This window comes from Harmonia axyridis, chromosome 2, assembly GCF_914767665.1.
Source record: "Harmonia axyridis chromosome 2, icHarAxyr1.1, whole genome shotgun sequence".
Classification (NCBI taxonomy): Eukaryota; Metazoa; Arthropoda; class Insecta; order Coleoptera; family Coccinellidae; genus Harmonia; species Harmonia axyridis.
The window spans coordinates 24,595,222-24,619,138 of record NC_059502.1 but is presented as its reverse complement, the minus strand read 5'-3'; the positions used below and the strand labels follow the sequence as shown (position 1 = coordinate 24,619,138).

At 37.5% G+C, this 23,917-nt stretch overlaps 1 protein-coding gene across 13 annotated transcripts in view; it reads right to left on the bottom strand.

The window, feature by feature from the left end:
• LOC123673761 (rap guanine nucleotide exchange factor 2) overlaps positions 1 to 23,917 on the bottom strand; it is an 85,741-nt gene that overhangs the window by 7,918 nt on the left and 53,906 nt on the right. For 10 of the 13 annotated variants that reach the window (XM_045608416.1, XM_045608420.1, XM_045608415.1 and 7 more), the window contains 12 exons: positions 20,189 to 20,533; positions 16,200 to 16,603; positions 10,464 to 11,229; positions 10,034 to 10,245; positions 9,820 to 9,970; positions 8,971 to 9,529; positions 8,422 to 8,633; positions 8,114 to 8,363; positions 7,527 to 7,814; positions 7,325 to 7,462; positions 2,454 to 2,633; positions 124 to 234 (listed from right to left, as the gene is read on the bottom strand). In XM_045608416.1, the coding sequence (XP_045464372.1) occupies positions 124 to 234; positions 2,454 to 2,633; positions 7,325 to 7,462; positions 7,527 to 7,814; positions 8,114 to 8,363; positions 8,422 to 8,633; positions 8,971 to 9,529; positions 9,820 to 9,970; positions 10,034 to 10,245; positions 10,464 to 11,229; positions 16,200 to 16,603; positions 20,189 to 20,533 (3,616 nt within the window). The remainder of the gene's footprint in view (positions 1 to 123; positions 235 to 2,453; positions 2,634 to 7,324; positions 7,463 to 7,526; positions 7,815 to 8,113; positions 8,364 to 8,421; positions 8,634 to 8,970; positions 9,530 to 9,819; positions 9,971 to 10,033; positions 10,246 to 10,463; positions 11,230 to 16,199; positions 16,604 to 20,188; positions 20,534 to 23,917) is intronic. The other 3 variants (XM_045608423.1, XM_045608425.1, XM_045608427.1) reach the window with 1 other exon arrangement.

Genomic DNA, 23,917 nt, shown 5'->3' with positions numbered 1-23,917 from the left:
AAGATAAATGATCAAAAATTAAATTAAAAAACAAAAGGAAACTGAACAGTCTACCCAACGCGTCAACTGTCAAAAGTCTAGCGTGTCAAGCAAAAGCTCATAGAAAAAAAACATCGTACATACCTAGTGGGGGTCGAGGCGGGCTGGAACATCTCTGATAGGGGTGCACTAGCCCATCCCCCGTGCTACTATGACTGGTTGTGCTGTGACCCGAGTCAGAAGAAGTAACAGAACCTGTGTAAACATGCCACCATTCAAATAAACGTGCTTCAAGGGGCTGCTAGATGCAACGCGGCATGCAGTAGACGGGCTGGCGCTTAGTTTCTGAAGAATTCATTCGAAAAAAGATCCAAAAATAGAAGAAATCTTGTTTGGCTTCAGAAGCAACTAGCTTTACTTGAATATAAAATTTTCATTTTTATAAAGGGTTATATGAATCTAACTGAATGTTACGATATATGAAAACAAGTATACCGAGTAATATTAAAATGATCATATCCAGTAGTAGTTGGAATTTTCAAACAAATTCAGATGCAACAACACCTGTTTCATACTGTGAGTCAAGGATTGAATCATATCAGCACTTTGGTTTTTTAAGGCCAATTGACCATTGCAAAATACCAGTGATTGCCACGCCTCGAAGTAACAACTATTAGAAGTAGGAGAACTTCAAGGTCCCTCCTATTCTTTCTAAGGGTATACGCATTTTCGTATATTTCAGTAACTCAACTTTCAATTAGATACAATTCAAAAGTATCTTTGACAGCTCTCTGTGGAAGATATCATATCATCGTGGAGGTCCTAATTACATAGGCGTACAACTTTGCTCCCGCCGTTTTTTTCCAAAATTCGAGGTTTTATTGTAAGCAACTAGGTATACATTTATGATTTAAGTATTGTCCATCGCTGGCCACTACTTCCTTCCATCTTTCGGATAGCGGACGAATTCCGCTTTGAAAAAACAAGTCATCTTTTGAAGCGATCCACGAATCGATCCATTTTTTCTCTTCTTCATAAGACCGGTAGTGCTGATCAGCCAGGCCGTGTGTCATTGATCGAAACAAGTGATAGTCCTAGGAAGCAACCCCTGGAGAATACGGCGGGTGGGGTAGGACTACCCATTTCAACGTTTCCAAGTATGTCAGACCACTTGCGCAACATGGAGTCGAGCATTGTCATGCTGTGAAATCACATTAAAATGTCTCTCTTCGTATTGCAGCCGTTTGTCTCTCAATTCCCGGCTCAAACGCATTAATTGCGTTCGATAACGATCGTCTGTGATTGTTTCAGTCGGTTTTAACAACTCATGATACACTACACCGAACTGGTCCCACCAAATACTGAGCATCTCCAGTCACAATGCGATGCAGAAATACCTTCCGTATTTGCCTTGCAAGCAGCTTTTCACAAACAAACAAACGCCGTTCAACATATATCGGCTTCAACTCGTACGGCACCCAATTTTCTTGTTTCTGAATCATTCCCATGACTTTCAAGCGTTTTGAAACGGCTTGTTGCGTCACTTGCAATGATCCTACCAATTCCTGTTGCGTTTGACACGAGTCTTGATCAAGTAATGCCTCCAATTTTGCATCTTCGAAAACCTTCTCTCTTCCACCACCACATAGGTCTTCGACGTCAAAATCACCGTTCTTGAAGCGTTGGAACCACTCTCGGTACGTTCTTCCACTAATAGCGGCATAACTATAGGTATTTCAGAGCATTCGTTGAGACTCAGCCGCAGATTTCTTCATATTAAAGCAGATTTTCAAATCTCCCGCAAATGACGAGAATTTGGCTCGTAAGCTGACATGTTTAATCGAGAATAACTTTATGATGCCAGACACAAATCGACTAATATTTCGATGGCGTTATGTTTACAAATACCTGAGCTTTTGTATGGCATCTACGATCTATTTATTTCGACTACCACTTACCACTACAGTCATCTATTGCAGAACGGCGGAAGCAAAGTTGTGCACCTAATATTTAGTATATTATTTCACTTACGATTTTCGAGCATTCACTTCAAATTGTGAAAATATTCCAATTATTACTGAGGGTTCACATTTTGAGCCCAGTATTTCTCAATGATCATTTTACAATTCACATTACAACGAAATGTTTTCAATTTTCAGTTAAGTTGAGCAATGACAATCAAATACCAACAAAAAATCATATATAATACTGACAACTTCAGCAACTAGCCAGCCCTAAAAATCAAACGAAACAATTCCACATGCAAAAATGTTTGTATGAATAATCTACATAGGATTAATAAGGAAACTCCTCATATTCGCTCAAACAACTCGAATAACAATATCGCGCTGTGAAAACAGGCGAGAGAAGTGCACAAAAAGTGGATGAACTATGTACAAAGGTTGTAAATTTGGAAGAAAAAAATGGTTGCAACTATGCATTTGATATTCGGCAAAGAAAAGCGGGAAACTCACCTGAGTTCGCTGTTTTTCTTAGCGGCATATTACTGAGAGATGTGACGCTACTGCTTTCGGCCGACAGGGCGACCGAAGGCAGGGGCGTCGGTGTGTCCGAGTGCGACCTTTCGTGCATCGCCCTACCGCCAATACCCGAGCTGCTGGTCGAGCTGTGCGAGCCGTAACTTGAGTAACTTCCTAAAAAGGCGACAGTTTTGTAAGCAGAATATCCCCCGACACCACTCCTTCAAGATTAGACTACTAGATATAAGTATTAAAGCAGGCCCCACATTACCTCAGAACAGAAACGAATTTATTTACAAATACCATATTGAAGTCATGATATTATTTCAGTCAGTTTTCATATTTTATTCCGATTTAATGAGGAAATATTAATAATTTAATTCGAAATTTATGTCTCTTCCAGCTTTTAATTTCTCCTTGTGCTACAACTAAACACAAATCTAAAAATTCTCTGTCAGAAGTACATGAAATAATAAGCTGCCACTAAGATGTCTAAAAACCAGGTGTATGAACTGATTAGCTTTTGTTTTGCCAATTTTGAGAATATTAGTTAAGCTTCGATATGTCAACTGTAGGTAGCGCTATCAACAAATTAAGATTCTTGTTATTTATTATTTATGAGTTTTGAGCCATTATGTACCTATACAGGGTGTTTCATCATAAACTGGACAAACATATATATTCGTGTAGAGGACATCGGGAGAATCATTTTTGCCTTATACAATATATCCCGTTTTCGACGCATAAGCGAGATACAGGGTGTTAAACGTCAATTTCGAGCAAGATTCTTATGGGTGTGGTCAGTTTTGTATAACACTCAAAGAAACGGTTTTTGGTCAAATCTCAGTATTTTTGGGTCCTCTATTCAGAAAAGTTGATGAAATCCGAAAAAAGAATTACAAAATGGCGGAAAACCTGCAACGTTCCTAATTTTTTTTTCCAGTGGTCAAATTAAATTTTAGTTCCTGAATGAACACAATTTTCTAAGAATTTCTGTGCAAAAATTTTTTCAAAAATCGAACACAATTTTTTTTTTACATGTCTACAGCAATAAAAAAATTTCACCCGAAATGAATGAAATTTTGTACAATTATACTCCTTCAATTATCAATCACGAATATGAAAACAGAATTGTAAAATATCAAACGGTTTCGTTACTACAGCCATTCAAATGTTTCGTTCAAACCTCCAAAAAAAATTTAGAATGGCTTCTTAGAGTCAAAATTATTAAATTATTGCTATTTCCAAAAATTCCGGATGCTAAAATGTATTCATACAAAAAAATTCGGTGAAACTTAGTTGGGAGTCGAATCCTCGATTCCAACGTAAGTATTAATGAAGAAATTAAGACAGTTCTAAGGATATTAATATTCGTTGCTAAGAAACGGAAGTTCGTAGCTCATAGAATTCTACTGGTTATTTGAATTTCACTGAATATAATTTCGCAAGTATCGTGACACGAATTGAATTTGTTTGGAAACGAAAATAAAATATTCTCTTTTGGACAAAATGTCATGGTTCATGCTTATTATTAAACAAATTATTCAAGGAATAAACCTTATTTTTTACTAATAATTCTACATTTTATAAACACAAAAAAAACAGATTAGTGGAAAAATCAATTTATAAATCGTTTTCGAAGATGTTTCCATTTGTAAGAATATACATTCTCGCTCTTTTCGCAACACTATCGACTGCTGAACGTATAATTTCGGGGTTTTGCCGGATCTCCTCGGCAGCTGATTCAATTCGTTGAATAAGTTCTTCCTTTGAGTTTACTGGAGCTGTCTTATCATAAACAAGACTTTTGAGATGTCCCCAGAAATGAAAATCCAGTAGTGTGAGATCCTACGAACGAGGAGGCCATGCGATAGGTCCTAATCGGCCAATCCATCAGAGTGGATTTTCTTCATCTAGATACCATGGCAACCATGATGCTGGTACCAAATGCCCTGAATCTGTCTCAGCGGAATATCTTCAAGAAGATCTGGCAGAATTTCCGTCAGGAAGTGATAATAGCCGTTTCCAGTCATTGTTTGAGGAAGAATGTATGGTCCGATAATGAATTTATCTTTTATTCCCGCCCAAACATTAACTGAAAACCTCTTCTGGCTATTTTTTGATACCGTGGCATGCGGATTTTCTCTATAGCATAAAATATTATTTTTTTTGTTGAAGAAACCATCCCTATGAAAAGTAGCTTCATCCGTAAATAAAATTTGATGGAGAAAATCCCTATTTCCACGTACTCTTCTCAAAATAAACTGACAGAATTCTTTTCTTCTATGAAAATCAACGTCTTCTAAAGTTTGGCAAAGTTGGAAATGGAACGGATGGAAGCTGTTCCTTTGGAGTACTCTCCAAACAGTAGTTTTACTTTTATTCACTGAAGGGTGGTTCGAAAGAGTTCTTGTTGAAATCATTGGGTTATCTCCTACTAAATTAAGGATGCGATCATCGTTTGTTCTTATTGTTTCCTTCTTTTTCCGGTGCAAACTTCCTTCTTCAAGTAATTTGCGTACTGTTTCATAAAAAGTTTTGAAGTTTGGCAAATTTCTGCTTGGAAATCTGTGGGAGTAAATTTCCCTTGCTTTTCTGCCTGAGCAATTCGCATCATAATAAGCCTGCACAATATCATTTTTTTCCAAAAGAGAATATTTCATTTTCGTTTCCAAACAAATTCTTGTCACGATACTTGCGAAATTATATTCAGTGAAATTCAAATAACCAGTAGAATTCTATGAGCTACGAACTTCCGTTTCTTAGCAACGAATATTAATATCCTTAGAACTGTCTTAATTTCTTCATTAATACTTACGTTGGAATCGAGGGTTCGACTCCCAACTAAGTTTCACCGAATTTTTTTTGTATAAATACATTTTAGCATCCGGAATTTTTGGAAATAGCAATAATTTAATAATTTTGACTCTAAGAAGCCATTCTAAATTTTTTTTGGAGGTTTGAACGAAACATTTGAATGACTGTAGTAACGAAACCGTTTGATATTTCACAATTCTGTTTTGATATTCGTGATTGATAATTGAAGGAGTACAATTGTACAAAATTTCATTCATTTCGGGTGAAATTTTTTTATCGCTGTAGACATGTAAAAAAAAAATTGTGTTCGATTTTTGAAAAAATTTTTGCACAGAAATTCTTAGAAAATTGTGTTCATTCAGGAACTAAAATTCAATTTGACCACTGGAAAAAAAAATTAGGAACGTTGCAGGTTTTCCGCCATTTTGTAATTCTTTTTTCGGATTTCATCAACTTTTCTGAATAGAGGACCCAAAAATACTGAGATTTGACCAAAAACCGTTTCTTTGAGTGTTATACAAAACTGACCACACCCATAAGAATCTTGCTGAAAATTGACGTTTAACACCCTGTATCTCGCTTATGCGTCGAAAACGGGATATATTGTATAAGGCAAAAATGATTCTCCCGATGTCCTCTACACGAATATATATGTTTGTCCAGTTTATGATGAAACACCCTGTATATGTATATCTTTCATTATAGTTATGATCTATGGAAGCAATTCTTGTAATTGAAATACCAATAAACTCTCTCTCTATTTCAAATATTTGAATTCATTCCAGTAAACGTTTCGTGTTTTGTTTCACGACTTAGCACGATCATACTCGGTTACACATCGCTTTTGATTGGTCAGTATCGGGTTTTAATTAATGTATCCAATCAAAATCAACGGAAAAACATCGAAATGACAAGTATGACATTGCGGCGCCGCCACGAACTAAAACTAATATTTTCAATTTGGTCGAATGTCATTGCATTCAAAATTTGAGGAGTGCACCCACCAATGATTTTAGACATCTTAGCTGCCACCAATACTAATGTGGAGTCTGCTTTACCCACTCTCAAACCATTTTATATTCTATGACCTTGGATCACATGTTCTGTTGCATATTGACTAATTAAAAGCTAACCAATTATATGCATGAATCATTGTGGAAGCTATTTCAAGGTCAAATAAACTTTGATGACGATTTTAGTAAGTAACATTTCATGTATGAACTATGTGGATTCCATTCAGACACACATCTTAATTACTCTGGATATAAAATAAGCACTGATGTTATTACTCCATCTGTGAAATTCGTAAACCAATTACACCATCATTCATATATATTTATGGTTTGGTAAATTTCAGAACTGAGGTGTGAATGTCACCAAGATAAAGAATTAACTTACAATGATGTAAAATCTAATTTAAGAGAATGATTCTAACTTTAAGACAAGTATTTTTCTTGAGAATAACAAATCTACTTCGTGCATTCTAAACATACGGTTAAAAGTTATTTCTATGCGTTTTCACATAAACAAGTTAAGTGGTTTTTGAAGAATTATTCAGGTAAGTCTGCTTTCTGATAAGTATATCTAATACCCCCATCTTCTTATAAAAATGATTAGGTTGAGTTAGAATATCCAGAATGGTTTTGAAAGTATTAAACTTCACATACAAAATACTCATCAGTGGAATCAAAATATATGCTTCAAGAACAAAATCGCTCTGTTAGAGATTTTTCAATGATTGATAATTGATTGAATAAATTGATGATACAGATGAAAAGAATATTATCTTGGCAAGTGGTATTCTAATGAAAAATGGATGAGTCATCAAATTAGTTTTGCTAATTCCAAAATTTAAAGAAATACGTCAAAAATACTATGAATACGCATTAACTCTTTTGCTACATTGAACCTTAATTAACTGCCAGTTACTTTAAATTACCTTCCACTAAAAATAAATTAAATTTTCAAAGAATCAGAAATGCATTTCAAAAGTGTTGGATACTGACTGATTTCTTGAAATGGATGACGTTATGATGATTATTATTTACCTGTTGCACTTGGAGCTCTCCTCACGGCAGGACTTGCCTGAGCAGGATTGATACCTGCCAAAATTTGTTGATGTGGTTTCTTCTTACTTACATCAGATAATGATAATAATTTTCGAACTGCCTGTGGAGATTGAGCTCCTGAAAAATAACAAGATGAAATAATAAGCAAGCTCCATACTGATATTCAAAGATTTCAACCTACCAAATTTAGCCGAAGGTTTCCTCTCATCACTGGCACTGCTCGTGCTACTTGTGGTAGATGGCGCAGGCGATGCATGTCGCCTAGGTCTTTGGCTTCCCTGATTGGAAGTAGTGCCGGAGGCAGCGCCCTCGCATTCGACTGACATCTCACGAAGTCTCTCTTCGTCAGTTATCACTTTCAAATTATTTAGGTAAGCCTTTACCCTCCTCACCATTTGAGATTCCTCGAACATTTTTTTTGGATTGGGGGCAGCAGTTGATTTCTTCCGTCTTTTCACAGTTTGTTGACCTAAAAAGTACCATTAAAGAGGAAATTAAAGACACATTTATTTTACTTAAAATAAAAAATGATAATTTTTTTTGAGTGCTTGTTTGATTATAACCTATCACATATGTCCAAAGTTGGAAAAGTCAAGGTTGAAGAAGAAGTTACACACTATTTATCGATTAAAGCTATTAAATAAATAAATAGTAAATAAATATAGTCCAAAATGTAGTCATAAGCAAATAACCTTGAGACAAGGATATCAAAGATGGGGTCAACTGATATAAAATAATGTTGTATGAAGCATTTGAAAATGTGCAAACCTTGTTGTTGAGCATGTTGAGAATTCGTCGTGGTCATTTGATTCATGCTTATCATAGCATTACTAGCGGGCTGTCCACCCAATTCCAGCATTGTGAGCAAATCATAGGGACTACTGCACATGTTGCTCAACGATCTGACCTCTTTGGCTATCATCCTCAATTTTTCAAAATTTATTAAGCTCTCCATATGAGAGTCGTTACCCAAATGGATGAACGTCAAGTCCTTCTTAACAACAGGATAGAAAGGTATCTGAAAAGTAAACCAGAATGTTGAAATCTTTTTGAATGTTTCTCAAGTATATACTTACAATAGGAGGCTGATTCTGTTCCGTGCATACCATCTGTCTATATTTACTCATATTTCTTGAGGGGTCCATTAACAGTTGCAAGTCATGGAACACCCTTTGATACTTAGTCGGTAATTTTTCCCAGCATTGTTTCAGTCTTGATACAGCCCCATGCCCTAAACCACTAATTATTGCGAACATCGAATTGAAATTTTTACATTCTTTACATTGTCCTGAAATGAAATGAAGCAAGTGTTACATAATTGATAATCCAATTACATTCTGATGACTTTGGCATAAAACAATTTTTAGTCGTAGATTATTGGAAATTACTTTGTTTTACTGATTCATCTAAAGAATGAATTTTGAGTATGGAACTCAATTATCTCACAAACAGATCACATGCTTTTTTTTGGTATTCAAGAATCTTGTGATATGGCCGATATTATGGTGGTGTTTTTGTCAGATCTTTTTTTTTTGGAATAATACTGAACTTTGTTATCTCAAATGGATCACTTTGTATATGTTTCGCCTTTTGAAATCCTTAAGAGATATTGCAAAATTACTCACTTGCGACTTTGATGAACTGCTTGATAATCTTCATCCTCCTCACGGGGTTCGTTTCCGAACACACCTCTGTTACCACCCAGAACATCTCCTTGTTAACCAATGCGGCGAACTTGTCCAACATCGGAGTGCCGTACTTCGATTTCAACTGGAACAGATCGTCTATATACTCCGTGGATTCTATCTGTCTGAATATCGAGAAATCCTGTAATGTAAGCTGAATCGCCACCTCCACGGCGTTTAGCTGCAGAAAGTGGAAAGCGTTTTCCCTTAGCAGCTCTGGCGCCAACTCGTCAGGTACCAAGGTCTCTGTTACTCCATTGGTCTTCAGGTAATATCTACTACTCAGTCCTATCCTCTCGGCAAGGTTCTGCAGCTGATCTGGCAGCCTTCTTTGTTTGATCGCCTGTGTCTCGTTGTCGGTGACTGAGACCTCGCATAGGGAGAAGTTACTGCTAGGATCGGTCATACCGAACTCCTGAAGGGCAAGCATCACCACCTCGTGGGCGGTTGTTTCCTTATGAACTAACAGGTATTTGTAACTTTGATCCGGTTTATAAACCTAGAAAACAAAGTAATTACTATGGAAAGTCTCCAATATTACAATTTGTGTGTACTGTCTTTCCAAGGAATTCTCAAGTATTTGATAAAATTGAATTAGTTTGTAAAGTGATCAAAATATTGGAATTGTGTTGTATCGCATCAACTCATATCAAGCTTTGAATGTATCCCCACAAGTATGTAGGAAGAATAACGCTCTAATAAGCATTAAATATGTTCTTAATATATTGCTCTCGCTCAATTCCGTACACTGTATGAAAATCTTGGGAAAAAAATTGTACTATTCTTTACCTTGAGGACATGTTCAGGATAATCGTTATGTCGTCCACCGTCATCATAGCACATCGACACTAAATCAGGATTACTTTGAGATTCATACAGGTTAGATCCTTGGCTTGAAGATGTGTTAAAACTATCTACTTGATCACTACCAACTCTAACGCTGAAATCAAAAACAGTTGTAAATAATATGTTCGCATCACTTGACTCCATTCCTCAAACTCACTTGATAATATTTTTAGGCAAGAAATTTATCTTCATTAGAGCCTTCTGGAATCGCTTCTTAGGCCCCAACGTCATAAAACTGGTCGGTTTTCTACCGTCCTTCATTGGGCTGTTGATTGTGACAGGTTGAGCTGCGGGTGCGTCAGCCAGTATACCATCTACACTGGACAACCTGGCTCTAGGGTCAGGCTGTAATCTTGATATCTCGTTCACCTGGATAGGGCGTAACAAAGTTTTTCTTTAGTTACGAAAATGACAATTGCGATAGCAAGGATTTAATAATAGAAAAATTAACCAAGGTTGCTGGACTTAAAATGCCTTTTATTATCTAATTAGAGACATATGACCGAAAGAAATGGTAAAAATAAGGTTTTTTTTATTCTGGGTAATATCATGTCTTCTATGATGTTAAAGAAAATGAGTAAACTCACCTTCCTTCCCCTCGGCCTTGGCGAATTATCTGGCGTATTCAGTATCTCCTTAAACTGCAAAAGATTCGACTTCACCGTTATGCTCAGATGCGTGGTACCCTTCAGTATTTCCAGCGCGCGCGCGAGGCTCACGTGCTCGAAGCTCTGTCCGTTCACCTCCAATATCTGATCACCCCTCTTCAAACCTACGTCCTCTGCCTTCGACTTCTTGTCCACTTTGGAGATGAATATCCCGAAATTCCTCTCGAAGCCTCCCAAGATCTGGAAATTCAGATCCTTGTCTCGACTCGGCCTGGCGAGCACCACGTTGCGTATGCGCGCCTTTGCAGCGCACGCGATGTGCAGCAGCCTCAGCTGACCGCCCATTTTCTCGTTCTCCAGGTTCTGCTCAAATGTCTCCAGGAATTCGATCATGTCGGGATCGGTCTCGAAGTCTGTGAAATGGTTGTTGACCCACAACAGCACTACTCTAGTGACCCTATCACGGACGTCGGCGTCTTGGAACCACTGTAGAAGTCTGTTTGCCACGTGCAATGAACTTGGCGTGAAGGTGCGATGCGTCAGCAGGAAGTCCTCAACGTAGGTGGGATCGGTCAGAGAGTTCTCCTCTATCAGTTGGAGCATCAGGCGATCCGGCGTACCCCGTATGACCACGTGTCCCCCACGATTGCAGTTCGGTTCTACGGGACGCCTGAGCTCAGTTACCATGACCACTTTTCCATCTTCTTCGTGTCGTCTGATGTTCTCTTCGCCTTGGTGCAATATTCTGTGAAATATTAAGGGGATTTTATTGCTGAAAATTATGTGAATGGATTCTGGAGAATTTAAGCAATAGTGGGACGCCACATCACCAAATAAACAAGAAGACGTGGATAAACCAAGAACAAAAGGCAAACCTGGAATCCAGTTAATTAACAATATAAAGGAATCATTGAATACGACAATCCTAGGCAAATCCTAGTCGAAAGCAGACTACTTTTCAAGAACACAGTTAACTCAATAATATCTTGGCAACAATCGACACCAATTACTCCACTAAATGATGATTGATACGTTAAGATATGATAATTTATATATCTCAGTCAGGGTAAAATCCGAGTAGCAATTCTAATCTCCTAGGCAATTTTTTTTTGGAAGCATTTATTTATTTATTTAATACATTAATTCTACAAATCATCAATACATTGATGTTCTTATAGAATAAATAGAATAGATCAATTGCGAATCCTATCAGAACATTTTCGAGAACGTGTTATGTTCTGTGTAGGCTTCATTACTGTGTCCAAAGCAGACAATATTATTTGGCCAAGTTTTACAATAGGGTGCTTATGTTACGGAAGTTGTTCTAATACCGCATTTTTTGGTTCGACTGTGCAGTACTGAGCAGTAGTGGGTTCTTCAGAACAGAATCTCGATACTACCGAAAATACTTTAGCGTAAATAAATGGAAAAATGGGGGGAAGAATTCTGATTTTCATACATCCTCTAGAGTCTGGAGGCTCACATAAATACAAAATACTGCCTCCCCTACAAAATGGTGATATTAGAGATCATGATTTTTAAGAAAAAGATGCAAGGAGATTTCTTTTAGAAGAACTTTTAAAACCTTGTAACAGCTCAACACTTGCATAGAAGGTTATTCTGTCCCGAAAAAAAAACTATGAATGAGACAAGGATGTAAAGTGTAGACACTGAACACGTAGAAATCTAACCTTGGGAGTATATAGCTGGTGGTGAGAACATATCGGTAGACGGTCTGACCTTGCATCGTGTTATCAATAACTTGTTATCCGTAATAATGAATTTTTGGCAATGACCCTACATACTGAAGTAGCCTTTACGAATAGGAGTGTAATGGAGGCAAAGAACCAATTGATCTGTTCCACACAGTGTGGATCAGTTTTTTCAGTAAGTGTTCTAATGACGCACAAATTAACATTTTCAACAAGAGGCATTGAACATGCATATACCGAAAATAATCCAAATAGGAGACCTAAAATGTTTTAATACGCCAATTCTAAAGGTATTTTGGCAAGAGTTTCTCAATCAATGCGCGTTTCCTCTGGACCACTGATGCAATCATCAGAAAAACAATTCAGTGTTCCCTACCTTATTCACCACGACTGCAAAGCTTGGTGCCGTTCAGCAGAGTATTGCGCATCGTCAACCTATAGCCTTACAAAGAGTCACAGTAATATGATGCACTTTCCATAAAATCATCTCAGAGGTCTTAAATTTACCATATTCCTTAAAATATGAAATGCCTGTTTCAACAATTCATTGTCACCCACGACAGTGAAGCATTTGCCATGATTGTTGCCAACATCCATTGAGGTATGCCTCTTTTGCGAGCTCTTTCCTCGGTCAGTATATTTTATTTTAACCAGAACTTGGCGCTAATATTTAGTACGCAACGTTTTCTATGAATTTTCGCTATTATTTTCTTACATGCATTTCTTCTCTAGTCTCTGGGATAAACACTACGGTAATCAGTTTTTACCGTATTCGTATGGTTTATGCAAACCCTATACAAAATTCAAGTCATAACAAGAAGGACGCATGCGCCGAATAGGAATATTTCAATATTGACAAGTGACAGTTTCTTTCATGTGATCACGAATCAACTCCGTGGCTATTGACAGGGCAACATATTTGGGTTTTGTGGAGATTGAAACCGGATATTTTTCCTTGATTGTGCCGTTGTGATCTGTTTTTCTTTCCGGTGAGTTATTTACCTTCCTTTATATAGTGCTGAGCTTTATTTTGCTACGACCCTAGGGGTCGTATTTTCCTTATAACCTCTTCTCTTTTTTTCTGCTTTTTTTTTTTTCAGTAGTTTTAAGATAAGCTCGTTATACTAATCTCTTTTTTTTTCGCAAACATGGATGAAACGGATCCCGAGGCTTGGCCTCGGGTTCTGTCTGTATTATCCCCCAGGGCTAACCTGGCCTTTTCTCAGCTGAGTAAAGAAATCTGGAATTCCATTAATGTTAGTTTGTTAAAGGAAGAATTAACAACTGTCAGGGTTGAAGCCCTTCGACGTGACAAATCCGATCTAGTTAACAAAATAGACGAAGTTCTTAATAAAATAAGGGAAGGTACCCCAAAAATTCGCAAAACTCACTGCTTCTACTCTTGTAAGGACAAAGGTCCTTTCGAGGTAGTGATCGAAAGTTCTAGTAATGAAATCAAAGATTTAAATCCTCTTAATATAGGGAAAATCATCTACAATAATTCTAATTACAGTGACTTCAATATTCTCAATATAAATCGTAAAGGCCTGAGAAGGGTCGGAGTTAGATTTGCTTCCGCTGATCAAGCTAACAACTTCGTTAAATACAACGATTTTAACCCAACAGTTTTTGAAGTTTACATTCCTGGGAGGTTTGTCACTGTGATGGGAATTGTTCGGGATGTGGGACAAGATATTTCTGATGAAGAAATTATCTCAATGGGTAAGGGTGTAAATCCAGGTGTTCAAGTTATAAGGGTGAGACGGTTTAATAGAAGAAAGACTACAGAAAATGGTATCAGTTACGTAAAAACTAATACTTGTGTTATTACTTTTGAGGGTACCACTCTACCCAAATTCTTCGAACTATACTCAATCAGGTTGCCTGTAGAACTTTATATCCCTCCAGTAGTACAGTGTAACAAATGCTGGCGTTACGGGCATGTGAGAAATTTATGTAGGGGTAAATTTAGATGTTCTAAATGTGGTTCTCATCACGATGATGAGAAACCATGCGATTCTGAACCTAAATGCATTTTTTGTCAACAGGATCATTTAGCTTCCGATAGAAAATGCCCGGAATACTTGCGTCAAACTAAAATGAGAGAAATTATGGCGTTACACAATGTGTCATTATATGAAGCAGATAAAGCTTGTAAGAGACAGGTTGCCCCCTCCCCTTCCGATTTTCCTTCTTTTCATAAGAAATCCTTTGAAAGGAGTCCGGATTCCTCCGGGCGAGTCGACCTCTCCTACGCCAATATTACTGCTCGTCCCAGATCCCCTTCAGTTCAGAACTCTCAACTCAATAATCCCAGACAACGTCCCAAGAGGAAAGCTGCGTCTCAGCTAGGATATGATAAGGAGGCTCATAATGCTTGCTTATTCGATCAAAGACCTTCTTTTGCTTCTGAATGTATTTCTTCCTCCCATCAGGAGGCTGGCCCTAGCAAATTCTCCTCATCCTCCCCAATCAAATCAAAAGGTTTTTCTCAACTTCAATCCTTTTCTCAGGCTAGTTCATACGACTACAGCCAGAACGAACAGTCTACATTAGAAGATAAATCGATTTACCCTAGACAAATAATCACATATAACGAGGACTACCTGCAATACGGTGCGTCCTCGTTGTCTTAAGTTGATTTATACATATTTTAGTGTTTTTTTTATTTACTTATAGACCTTTCCGGTTCAATTTTCCTTTTTTTGTTTTTTCTTTAAGTTTACATTTAGATTTTTTTTTCATAATCCCTTTAATGGAAATTAAAGTTCTTCAGTGGAACATTAGATCTTTCGTATCGAACTTTAATGATCTGAAGATCCTTATTAAGGGATTGAATCCGGATATAATAGCTTTAAGTGAGACCTTTTTGCGCTCATACATAGATGTTTCCTTGTCCGGTTATTCTTTATGCAGCTGTGGGGAGGTGGGAAACAAGATGCACATGTTTCTTTCCTGCGATGGAAACAGATACAACGTGGAAATATTATATGAGGGGTTATCCTCACTTGGTCTTAGTTTGCCCATTAACATCTATGAGGCTATCTTCTCCCATAGAGAAGAGATAACGAGCTTATTATTGGAATTTCTTAGATGCTCGAATTTGCATGTATAGCTTGTAGATTTTGGAGTCATATAGTGCGTTAACAGTTCAGCATTATAATTTCCTTTATCCTTTCAGATTTTTCCTAGTGTTTGTGTTTCATCCTGTGTTCTCCACGGGGTTAAGCTACAAGTCAGCCTATTTGTCAAGTTGAACAATCTAAACGTTTACAATAATCCGTATTCAAAGTCTCAGTCCGGTATAGATTAGTTCTAGACTCCTACAGCCCTGGGAACCGGATTGACAATTCACCGTCCACAAAGAGATTGGAAGCATAGCCTGCGGGCTGTTCCATGGTGCTAAGTATCCTTAGTTTGGGGGCTGCTAACGAGGAAGCTATAGCATTGAGATAAAGAAGAAGAAGAAGAAGAATCAACTCCGTGATTCGTGATTGTCAATGAACAGCGTTCGATATATCTGGAAAAAATGAAATTTAATTTTGTCACAATCAATAACAAACGTTAAAGTATAGAACATGGCGAAAGGGGACGGCCCTGGTTCAATAAGAACTGTACCCTAGTAAGGACTCTGATTTTCTAGTCTCTACCTGACGGAACTAGAGAGGTAGCAACACACTTATTCGGGTTGAAGAGTAAACATTGCTCTTAGGCAGCACGCTCTGCTGCCTCGAGAGCGATGATGAACCTTTGAAAACATAGTACCACGCTTGAGTAGGAATAGCTAGCAATACCCTATCCGCTACCAACGCGAACAAAATGCTCGTTATTGGATCTAGACAGTAGTTCGAGCATGCGCTCTTTCCTTCACTAAGCTTTAACAAGAGAGTGCATAAACACCACAGCATTCTTAGGTGTAGGGCAGAGTTCTCAGTTACTAGTTATTAGGAAATCTTGCATAAACCAGCCATTACAATACCTGCTATAATAAAAATACGCTCACCTATAATAATCGGACTGCGTGATGCAAACGAACTGGCAATCGTCCGTCCTGGTCTTCATAATGCCCTTATGGTAAAGCTTGTCCATTGTGGGCAGGATACCGAATGAATCGCCCATGTTCAGTATCCTGACCTCCTCTCCGTTGCCCATGATGACCTCGACGCAGCCGTTTATGAGCACAGACCACGAGTCCAGTTCCTCGCCATCATTTATAACAAGGGTACCCGCCTTATCCACCACGGCGAACACCATCACGGCGCATAGCTCTCGTCTAACGGTCATCGTCATGTTGGTGAACGCCGTCAGGTGCTGCGTGAACTCCAGGAGGGTCTCGATGTCCTCCTCCGTCCGTTCGGTGGCATCTTTCTCCAGGCAATCGCGGACCCGGTCCCTGACTGTAAGGCTCTGGAATGGTAAAGGGAGAAAATTAGTAACCTCGTGGGACTCCACAATCCCAGTTTTCAAAAAGTATACCATTAAATGGTACACAGATGGTTCTAAAACCACGACAAGCGCTGGAGTATTCGGGACTGCTCACTATCGTTAGGCCGCTGTCTAAGTGTCTTTCTGGCAGATACTTGCAATAGGGGTAAAAATGCATCAGTTGTCCACATAAAAACTGAAAGCAGAGATATTTGACGGCTCACAAATAAGACAATTGGTTAAGGATCCTGCCTTCATAAATTCAATGAATCAATGAACGAGAAGCTTGTTGCATCATTTGTTGCAGTTTGTGTATCAAAATACACAGCCACTTAGACCGTTTTCCAGAAAATTTAGAAGACATGTGTGAAGAACAAGGTGAAAGATTTCATCAAGATATTAAAGTTATGGGGGACCGCTACCAAGGAATATGGGACATGCACATGATGGCAGATTACTGTTGGAGTTTAAAAAGGGATTGTTTAAAAAAACATTCAAGAATGTCGCGGAAAAAAAGCCTTCGAAGTGTTGAGCCACTATTTGATTACTTCGATGTTTTTTTGTTGTTCGTAAATACGGCATAATATTGTATTTTATATAACTACAATAAAAATTTCGTATCTACTTCTGTTTACTACTGTAACTTATATTTCTCTAAAATTGTATATCTTAAAAATTTGGGCTCCTAGGAAAAAATGGATACGTTATTTGAATTCGGGATATCAAATTGATATAGAATCAGCTCAAAAAAACCTCGGCACCGAAACAGTTGTTCCCTGTGAATCAATAGGTTTACTTTAGAAACTAGCGGTACTTTTAACAATTGTATCCATTATATTCACCTATTTTCTTTTGCCCTATTTGTATATTGAATACCGATATTTTCTGTCAAATTAATGCATATCTGAACTATGAGGATATCAATGAATAGGACAATGTTTTTTTTATACCTCAAATAGCCTATTACATCTAATAAAAATTTAAAGTGAAAATGAAAACAAAATTCAATGACAACTTCGACTTTTTAATTCTCATATTTCGCAAATAAAGCTAAAATTGACTATTTCCGCAAATTTATTTCAAACTCTTTGTGATCAGTGCGGAAGGTATTCATCATTCATTCAAATTGGAGTTAATATAAATATTTGTGTAATATTTGAGATCTTGCATGGCATTTCATAATGAGAGCATTATCTGGTATGTTTTCGTTTGGCAAGTCGACTACAAACATTTGAGCAATCTGTTGATCCACTGTTTTTTCAGCCATTTCACTTTTGATTTCGCTACTTATCTGTAGTGATAAAAATGGAATTTTCAAGTTACACAATATATATCCCTGAAGAATGTCAACAGTATTCTAGTGCTGCATCGGCATAGTATTTCGTTGAATAAAATTCTCTTTTGACTGATAAAACAGTCTCTCACAACAGACCAGATATATTACTAGTCAATAAACATCAAAAGATAACAATACTCATCGACGTAGCAATACCATATATAAATATATATAAAAACTGAAATAGTATACAGCTATAAAAAGGAAAACCAATGTAAAAATGAATTACAAAGTAATCTTGAAATAATTATGAATTCAATATTTTTGATAATGTATTGTTAAAAGTCACTTCACACCCGGTATATAAAATGAGTTATCTACAGAAATACACGTCTCCATATGCAATGCAGCTAAACGGAAAGCGATAGAACCCTCCACTGTTAATTGGACATGAAAGGACGAACCGTTACAGCCTATATGGGAGAAATCGAAATGACCGTGCTGGGGATGCCCTCGAGAAGGGCTTCTATCACCCTTGCTTTGGAGCTTGGTCATGGAAGGCCCTCTATTTTACAGACCGAGATACTGGTTGTTTACGTATGCGCTCAGGAGTTTCTTGAAATGAACCTCAAGGGGGCATCAAGGTTAACACCTGCTGGACACAGTGGAGCCTTTCTGTGGGCTAGGAAAAGACCAATCTGAGGCAGCGGTCCAGCAATGGAAGTTGAATAACAGGATAACCCACTGGACAAACACTCCTGGACTCACCCAGGCCAAGAAATTCGTGATGATTTCACCTATCTACGCCAAAAAGCTCTTGAAGCTGTCACGAGGCGAGCTTCGGGAGATGGTGGGACAGCTGACGGGGCACTGTCGGTACAAACATCATTTGTACTGTATGGGAAAGTCAGCAGATGAGATTTGCAGGCTCTGTGGATCAGAAGCAGAAACAGCTGAACACATGGTATGCAAGTGTCCAGTGCTGGCTGGCCTAAGAACCATTCATATGGGGAAGCCGGTCCTGGATACCCGAGAGGTAACGATCAAGCCCTTTTATGAGGTTGTCAGTTTTATCAACACCATTGATGACCTTCTTGGGATTCCATGAATGAGTAGGGTAGAGAGAAAAAGATCTACATGGTCGCAGTTCCCGGAAAGTTAACCGAGCCACAACGACCCCAGTTCAAATAATAATATAATCAGGCACGTCAGAGGTCTACAAAGTACTGTGTGAAGCAGACGAATAAACACCTTTACAACTGCACAAGGAGCAATTGTCATACAACCACCAGAAAATCCAAGAAAAACTGCAAAGATGGAGAGAAAAGCCCCTACATGGACGACATTTCAAAGAGGTGAACCAGGATCATGTCGACATTGGAGTCGAACTATTGGCTCACATCAGGTGCGATGTATCCAGAAACAGAAGGATTTCTTTTAGCCATCCAAGATCAAGTGATCTCAACGAGAAATTACTGCAAGCATATCATAAAGGATCGAACTATTACTGACGATCGATGCCGTTAGGGGTGTCCAACGAATGAGACAATCCAACATATCACGGGAAGATGTCAAATGTTTGCAGGAAATTAATATAAAGAGAGACATGATGCAGTAGGAAAGATACTACACCAAGAAATGACAACTGAATTAACACTAATTCATTCTGAAAAAGTGCCATACTACAAGTACCGACCGGAAACCAACCTGGAAAACGAACGCTATAAACTGTACTGGGATCGTACAGTTTTAAACAGTCCCTCACAACAGGCCAGATATACTGCTAGTTGATAAACATCAAAAAGCAGCAATACTCATCGACGTAGCAATACCAAATAACAACAACCTGCGTCAAAAGGAGGTCGAAAAAATTTCAAAATAGGGACCTCGAATTTCAGATAAAGCGGCAGTGGGGAATGATATCAACGAGGACTGTTCCAATTATCATCTCAACAACAGGAATAGTACCAAACAATCTCAAAAGAAATATCAAGCAACTAGGACTTAGTAATATAACGCAAAAAGCTGTTCTTTTAGGTACTGCAAGGACGGTGAGAAAATTCTTAGGAATCGAAGGACAGGTTCAAGGATCGCGTGTAAGAGGACCAGAAGTTCGACGAGAACCAGGGGGACCACAAGGACCGGACACGACCGAGCTCTACCCTTCTGATATTTTAAATATCTGGGATTAAGTGAATGTTCCTCTTGGCGGGGAGTGAGAAATCCTACGCGTATAGGGCAAAAGTCGGGGACTACAGAAATAACTGAAATCTGTCAAACCCAGTACTTACGTCAATGCTTTCCGCCAAGTCGTCCTCCTCGTCGCTGTCGACCGCGCTCTCCATGAGCCCGGTCAAGTCGACGTCCTCGGCATTGTCCATCTCCGAATGGTTGGAGGCCATCGTGTCGGAACCACTGTAGGCCGAACTGGTGTCCGATGAATGGGAGCCCCTGCTGCACTTGTAGTAGAGGTTGGGCCTGCCGGCGGTGGTCACGTTAGGTATACCGCCGTATACGGGATCGTCGAACATGATGTTCACGTTCCGATGTTGAACCGCGGGCGGCTGATGATCCATGGGGATCGGCGGCGGCGGTACGAAAGCTCTCTGCGGTCTCTCGATGTCGGGATAGTCAATCTGGAAATTATTTGAGAATTGAATTTGCTGAGAAAAATGGCTTAGATAGTATTGGTATCAGGTGAGCAATTAAGTTCCTACTGTTTGTCAATTGATGGCTCTAGCAGAAAGTGCTTCTGTATGGTGCTGGTCGATTTTGACATATCCAAAACGTCATGAACCAAGCTGAGACTAATACGCTCTATTAGTGATGACGTCACACACCGCCATTTTAGTTCTCCTGTCAGTGTTCGGAATCCAAACAAACAAATTGTCATTCAAACTAGTACGTTGTCGTTGAAGAAATTTGCTTATTTTGATAAATAAGATTATTTAAGGAACGATTTTTCTATTAATTGATAGACGAAAGGAATGAGATTAATGCTAGTAAGTTCGAACTTGAAGTTCAACTAATAAACACGGCTTTTAACAAAATCGGGGGAATGATACAAGAGTCAAACTAACTGGTATTAACCTCGTCCCTTCTGACTCTCAATTAATACTGAAATCGTTGCTCAAATACTCTTATTTATGAAAATAAGCCAATTCCTTCAACGACACCGCACTAATTTGAATGACAATTTATTTCTTTGGATTCCGAACACTGACAGGAGAACAGAAAATGGCGGTGTGTGACGTCACACTAATAGAGTGTATAGCGTATCCGACTGGCTGCACCAGTTCGAATTAATTCGAGCCAATTATGTCATTTAGCACTACAAAAATTCGAATCAATTCGCACTGGTGCAGCCAGTCGAATACGCTATTAGATGTCTAAAAACCTGGTGAAGGTACTGATTAGATTTTGTTTTGACAATTTTGAAAATATCAGCTAAGCTTCGTTATGTCAACTGTAGGAAGCGCTATTAACAAACTATGACTCTAGTGACTAAATTGAACATACAGTCCATTCAGGAATTATTGACATCCCGGGTGGCTTTGGAAAATCGAAATTAAGTTGGTACTGGCTCATTCAGTAACATTTTGAATTGCAGATTTCGGGTTGGCATCGGAAATGTCATTAACAGGAGGTTAGATTTCAGTTTGTTTGTGTTATTGGTTTTGATCGAAGAAATTTTGAAACTTAAAAGTTGTATCAATTTCTAACACATTGATTAGTTTATTTGAATATTTCTCACAGTACTGTTTGAAAAAAGAAGAAGGCAAGTCATTAGAACCTGGATTATTAGTGGAAGAAAACCTGTGCAATACGATTTCACCTTCAAAGAATCATTGAATGATTTGATTGTTACCAGAAGCCGAGCCAAAAGCAACCAATATATCAGCCTGGATGAAATTTGACCAAAAAGCATCTGGATTTTAATCAATCAAAGACAACATTACATAAACTTAATTGATTACAAGTTCAAAACAGTTAATAAACGGAAAATTCTTATTGATGAACAGAAAAATATAATAAGTTGAGTACGATTTTATGGTGAATACAGAGAATATTTGCAACAAAATGTGAAATTCATTTATTTGAAGGAAACTTGGTTATTTGAAAATGCCAGCATTATTCAACAGTGAACTCTAGAAAGAAAACAAAATGTTTTTCAAGTATATTCAAGGGAAAGTAGAAGGAGCACTGTTTTGAATGCTGGATATTTGGATTTTTACCTGGATGCTTTGTTGTGACAGTGGTGATCATGAGGATTATATGAATCTATGAAGAGAGAATTATTTTATAATTGGATGGCTAAACAAAATCTTGGCATTGCATCTATAGTTTAATTATATTCTATATTGAAATTAAGTATTGTTATATCTGTTTTTTGTTCTTCAATGAGTAATCCAAAAATCTAATCAATTCCTATTGCTTTATAGAATTTTTAGTGAGTATTTAATCGAAAAATATATTCAGAAGAGTAACTTCAAGAATTTCTTCACCTCTTACCCACTTGAAGATAATAATAGAATGCAATAAAATTTTAAAATTCACAAATTAAAAATAATTTCATGCCAAAATGCTTTTAGTGAGTGAGTTAAAGCTGTTATGGGCAAAATAATTGATGTAATTTAATAGAAACTAGTATAAAAGCATTTCAATAAAAAACAGAAAACTCGAGTACAAATAGTACCTATATTTTTCATACAAGTTTAATCAATCATTCATGTCATGAACAGTATCAATAAATAGTGACTTTAGAAAGTAATTTACACATCGGCTGATAAATTGGTTCCAATTTTGAAAGTTACAGTACAACTGTGATGACAAAATTTTTCATATACTAAATGGATTCTTTGAATTTTATTTCCGTCTTATTATGATATGGCTCTTCCATTCACTAAGCTACACTATTTGAGTTTATCAACTAGTTTTTTCTTCACCAGTTTAGACACCACAGTTAAAATGATCCATAAGAGTTATTTGATAAGAATTTTGCAAGCAGGTTGGTATCCAGTGTCCATCAGTAATGCAACAATTTTTGAAGAGCCTTTGGTGAAAAGGAATATGCATAATATTTTAATGATCTTCAATGGAATCTTTCATGGGCGACTCTTAATGAATAGATATCTCTTCGTTGGATTTCCTTGAAATGAGATAGCATTTCACTATATTTTTACGTTATATAATCTGAATTTCAATTTATGAAATCATGACTGTATATGCGCCTCTTCGTAATTTCGAAAATTCAGGATCTTTCGGATACAAAAATGATGAAAATAATTTAAACTGGTTATTTCTATGATGAACCATAGCAATTTTTAGTGCTATTTTTGTAACCAGAAATAAAGCCGCGACTAGACGTTCATGGCCTACTTCGATGTCAATAATTCCTGAATGGACTGTAGTGGCGACAATTCGTTCAAATTGAGCTTTAAAACGGCGGATGGGGACATAGAACCATAGAATTCGATATAATTCACTGAACTGAACTGATATACGTCAAGATCAAAATTATTGGGCCTGGTAGTATTTGACTGTATATAAAACAAGTTAATTCAACTGAAGAATACTACAGTAACTGAATAAATGGGCCTTACATTTTGAATAAAAACCAAAAATCAGGTAAATGGAGAATATAAACAAAAAGCCGTCATATTTAGGCTCAACCAATCAAAAACGAGACCACGCTTGTTGCCACTGTGGTTAGTAAAGTCACTGTAATTATGTCAGATTCTTATTATTTCAAATATTTGAATTTATTCTTGTAAACGTTTTGTGAATATTTCACTGCAGATGAACCGAATGCAAATGACTTTTCACTGTTTCTTCTTGAAATTCCTAGGAAATACTAATATTTGCAAGATGATCATTCTTTGCACTTTTCTTTGGACACGATGCTCTTTTAATTTTACAAGATATAATATAGAAACAACTATAGTTCATTAAAAATTACTAACCTTTATTTTCTTAGATTAGGGCCTTACATGAAACCTTTTTGAAAACCTCTAGTGCTA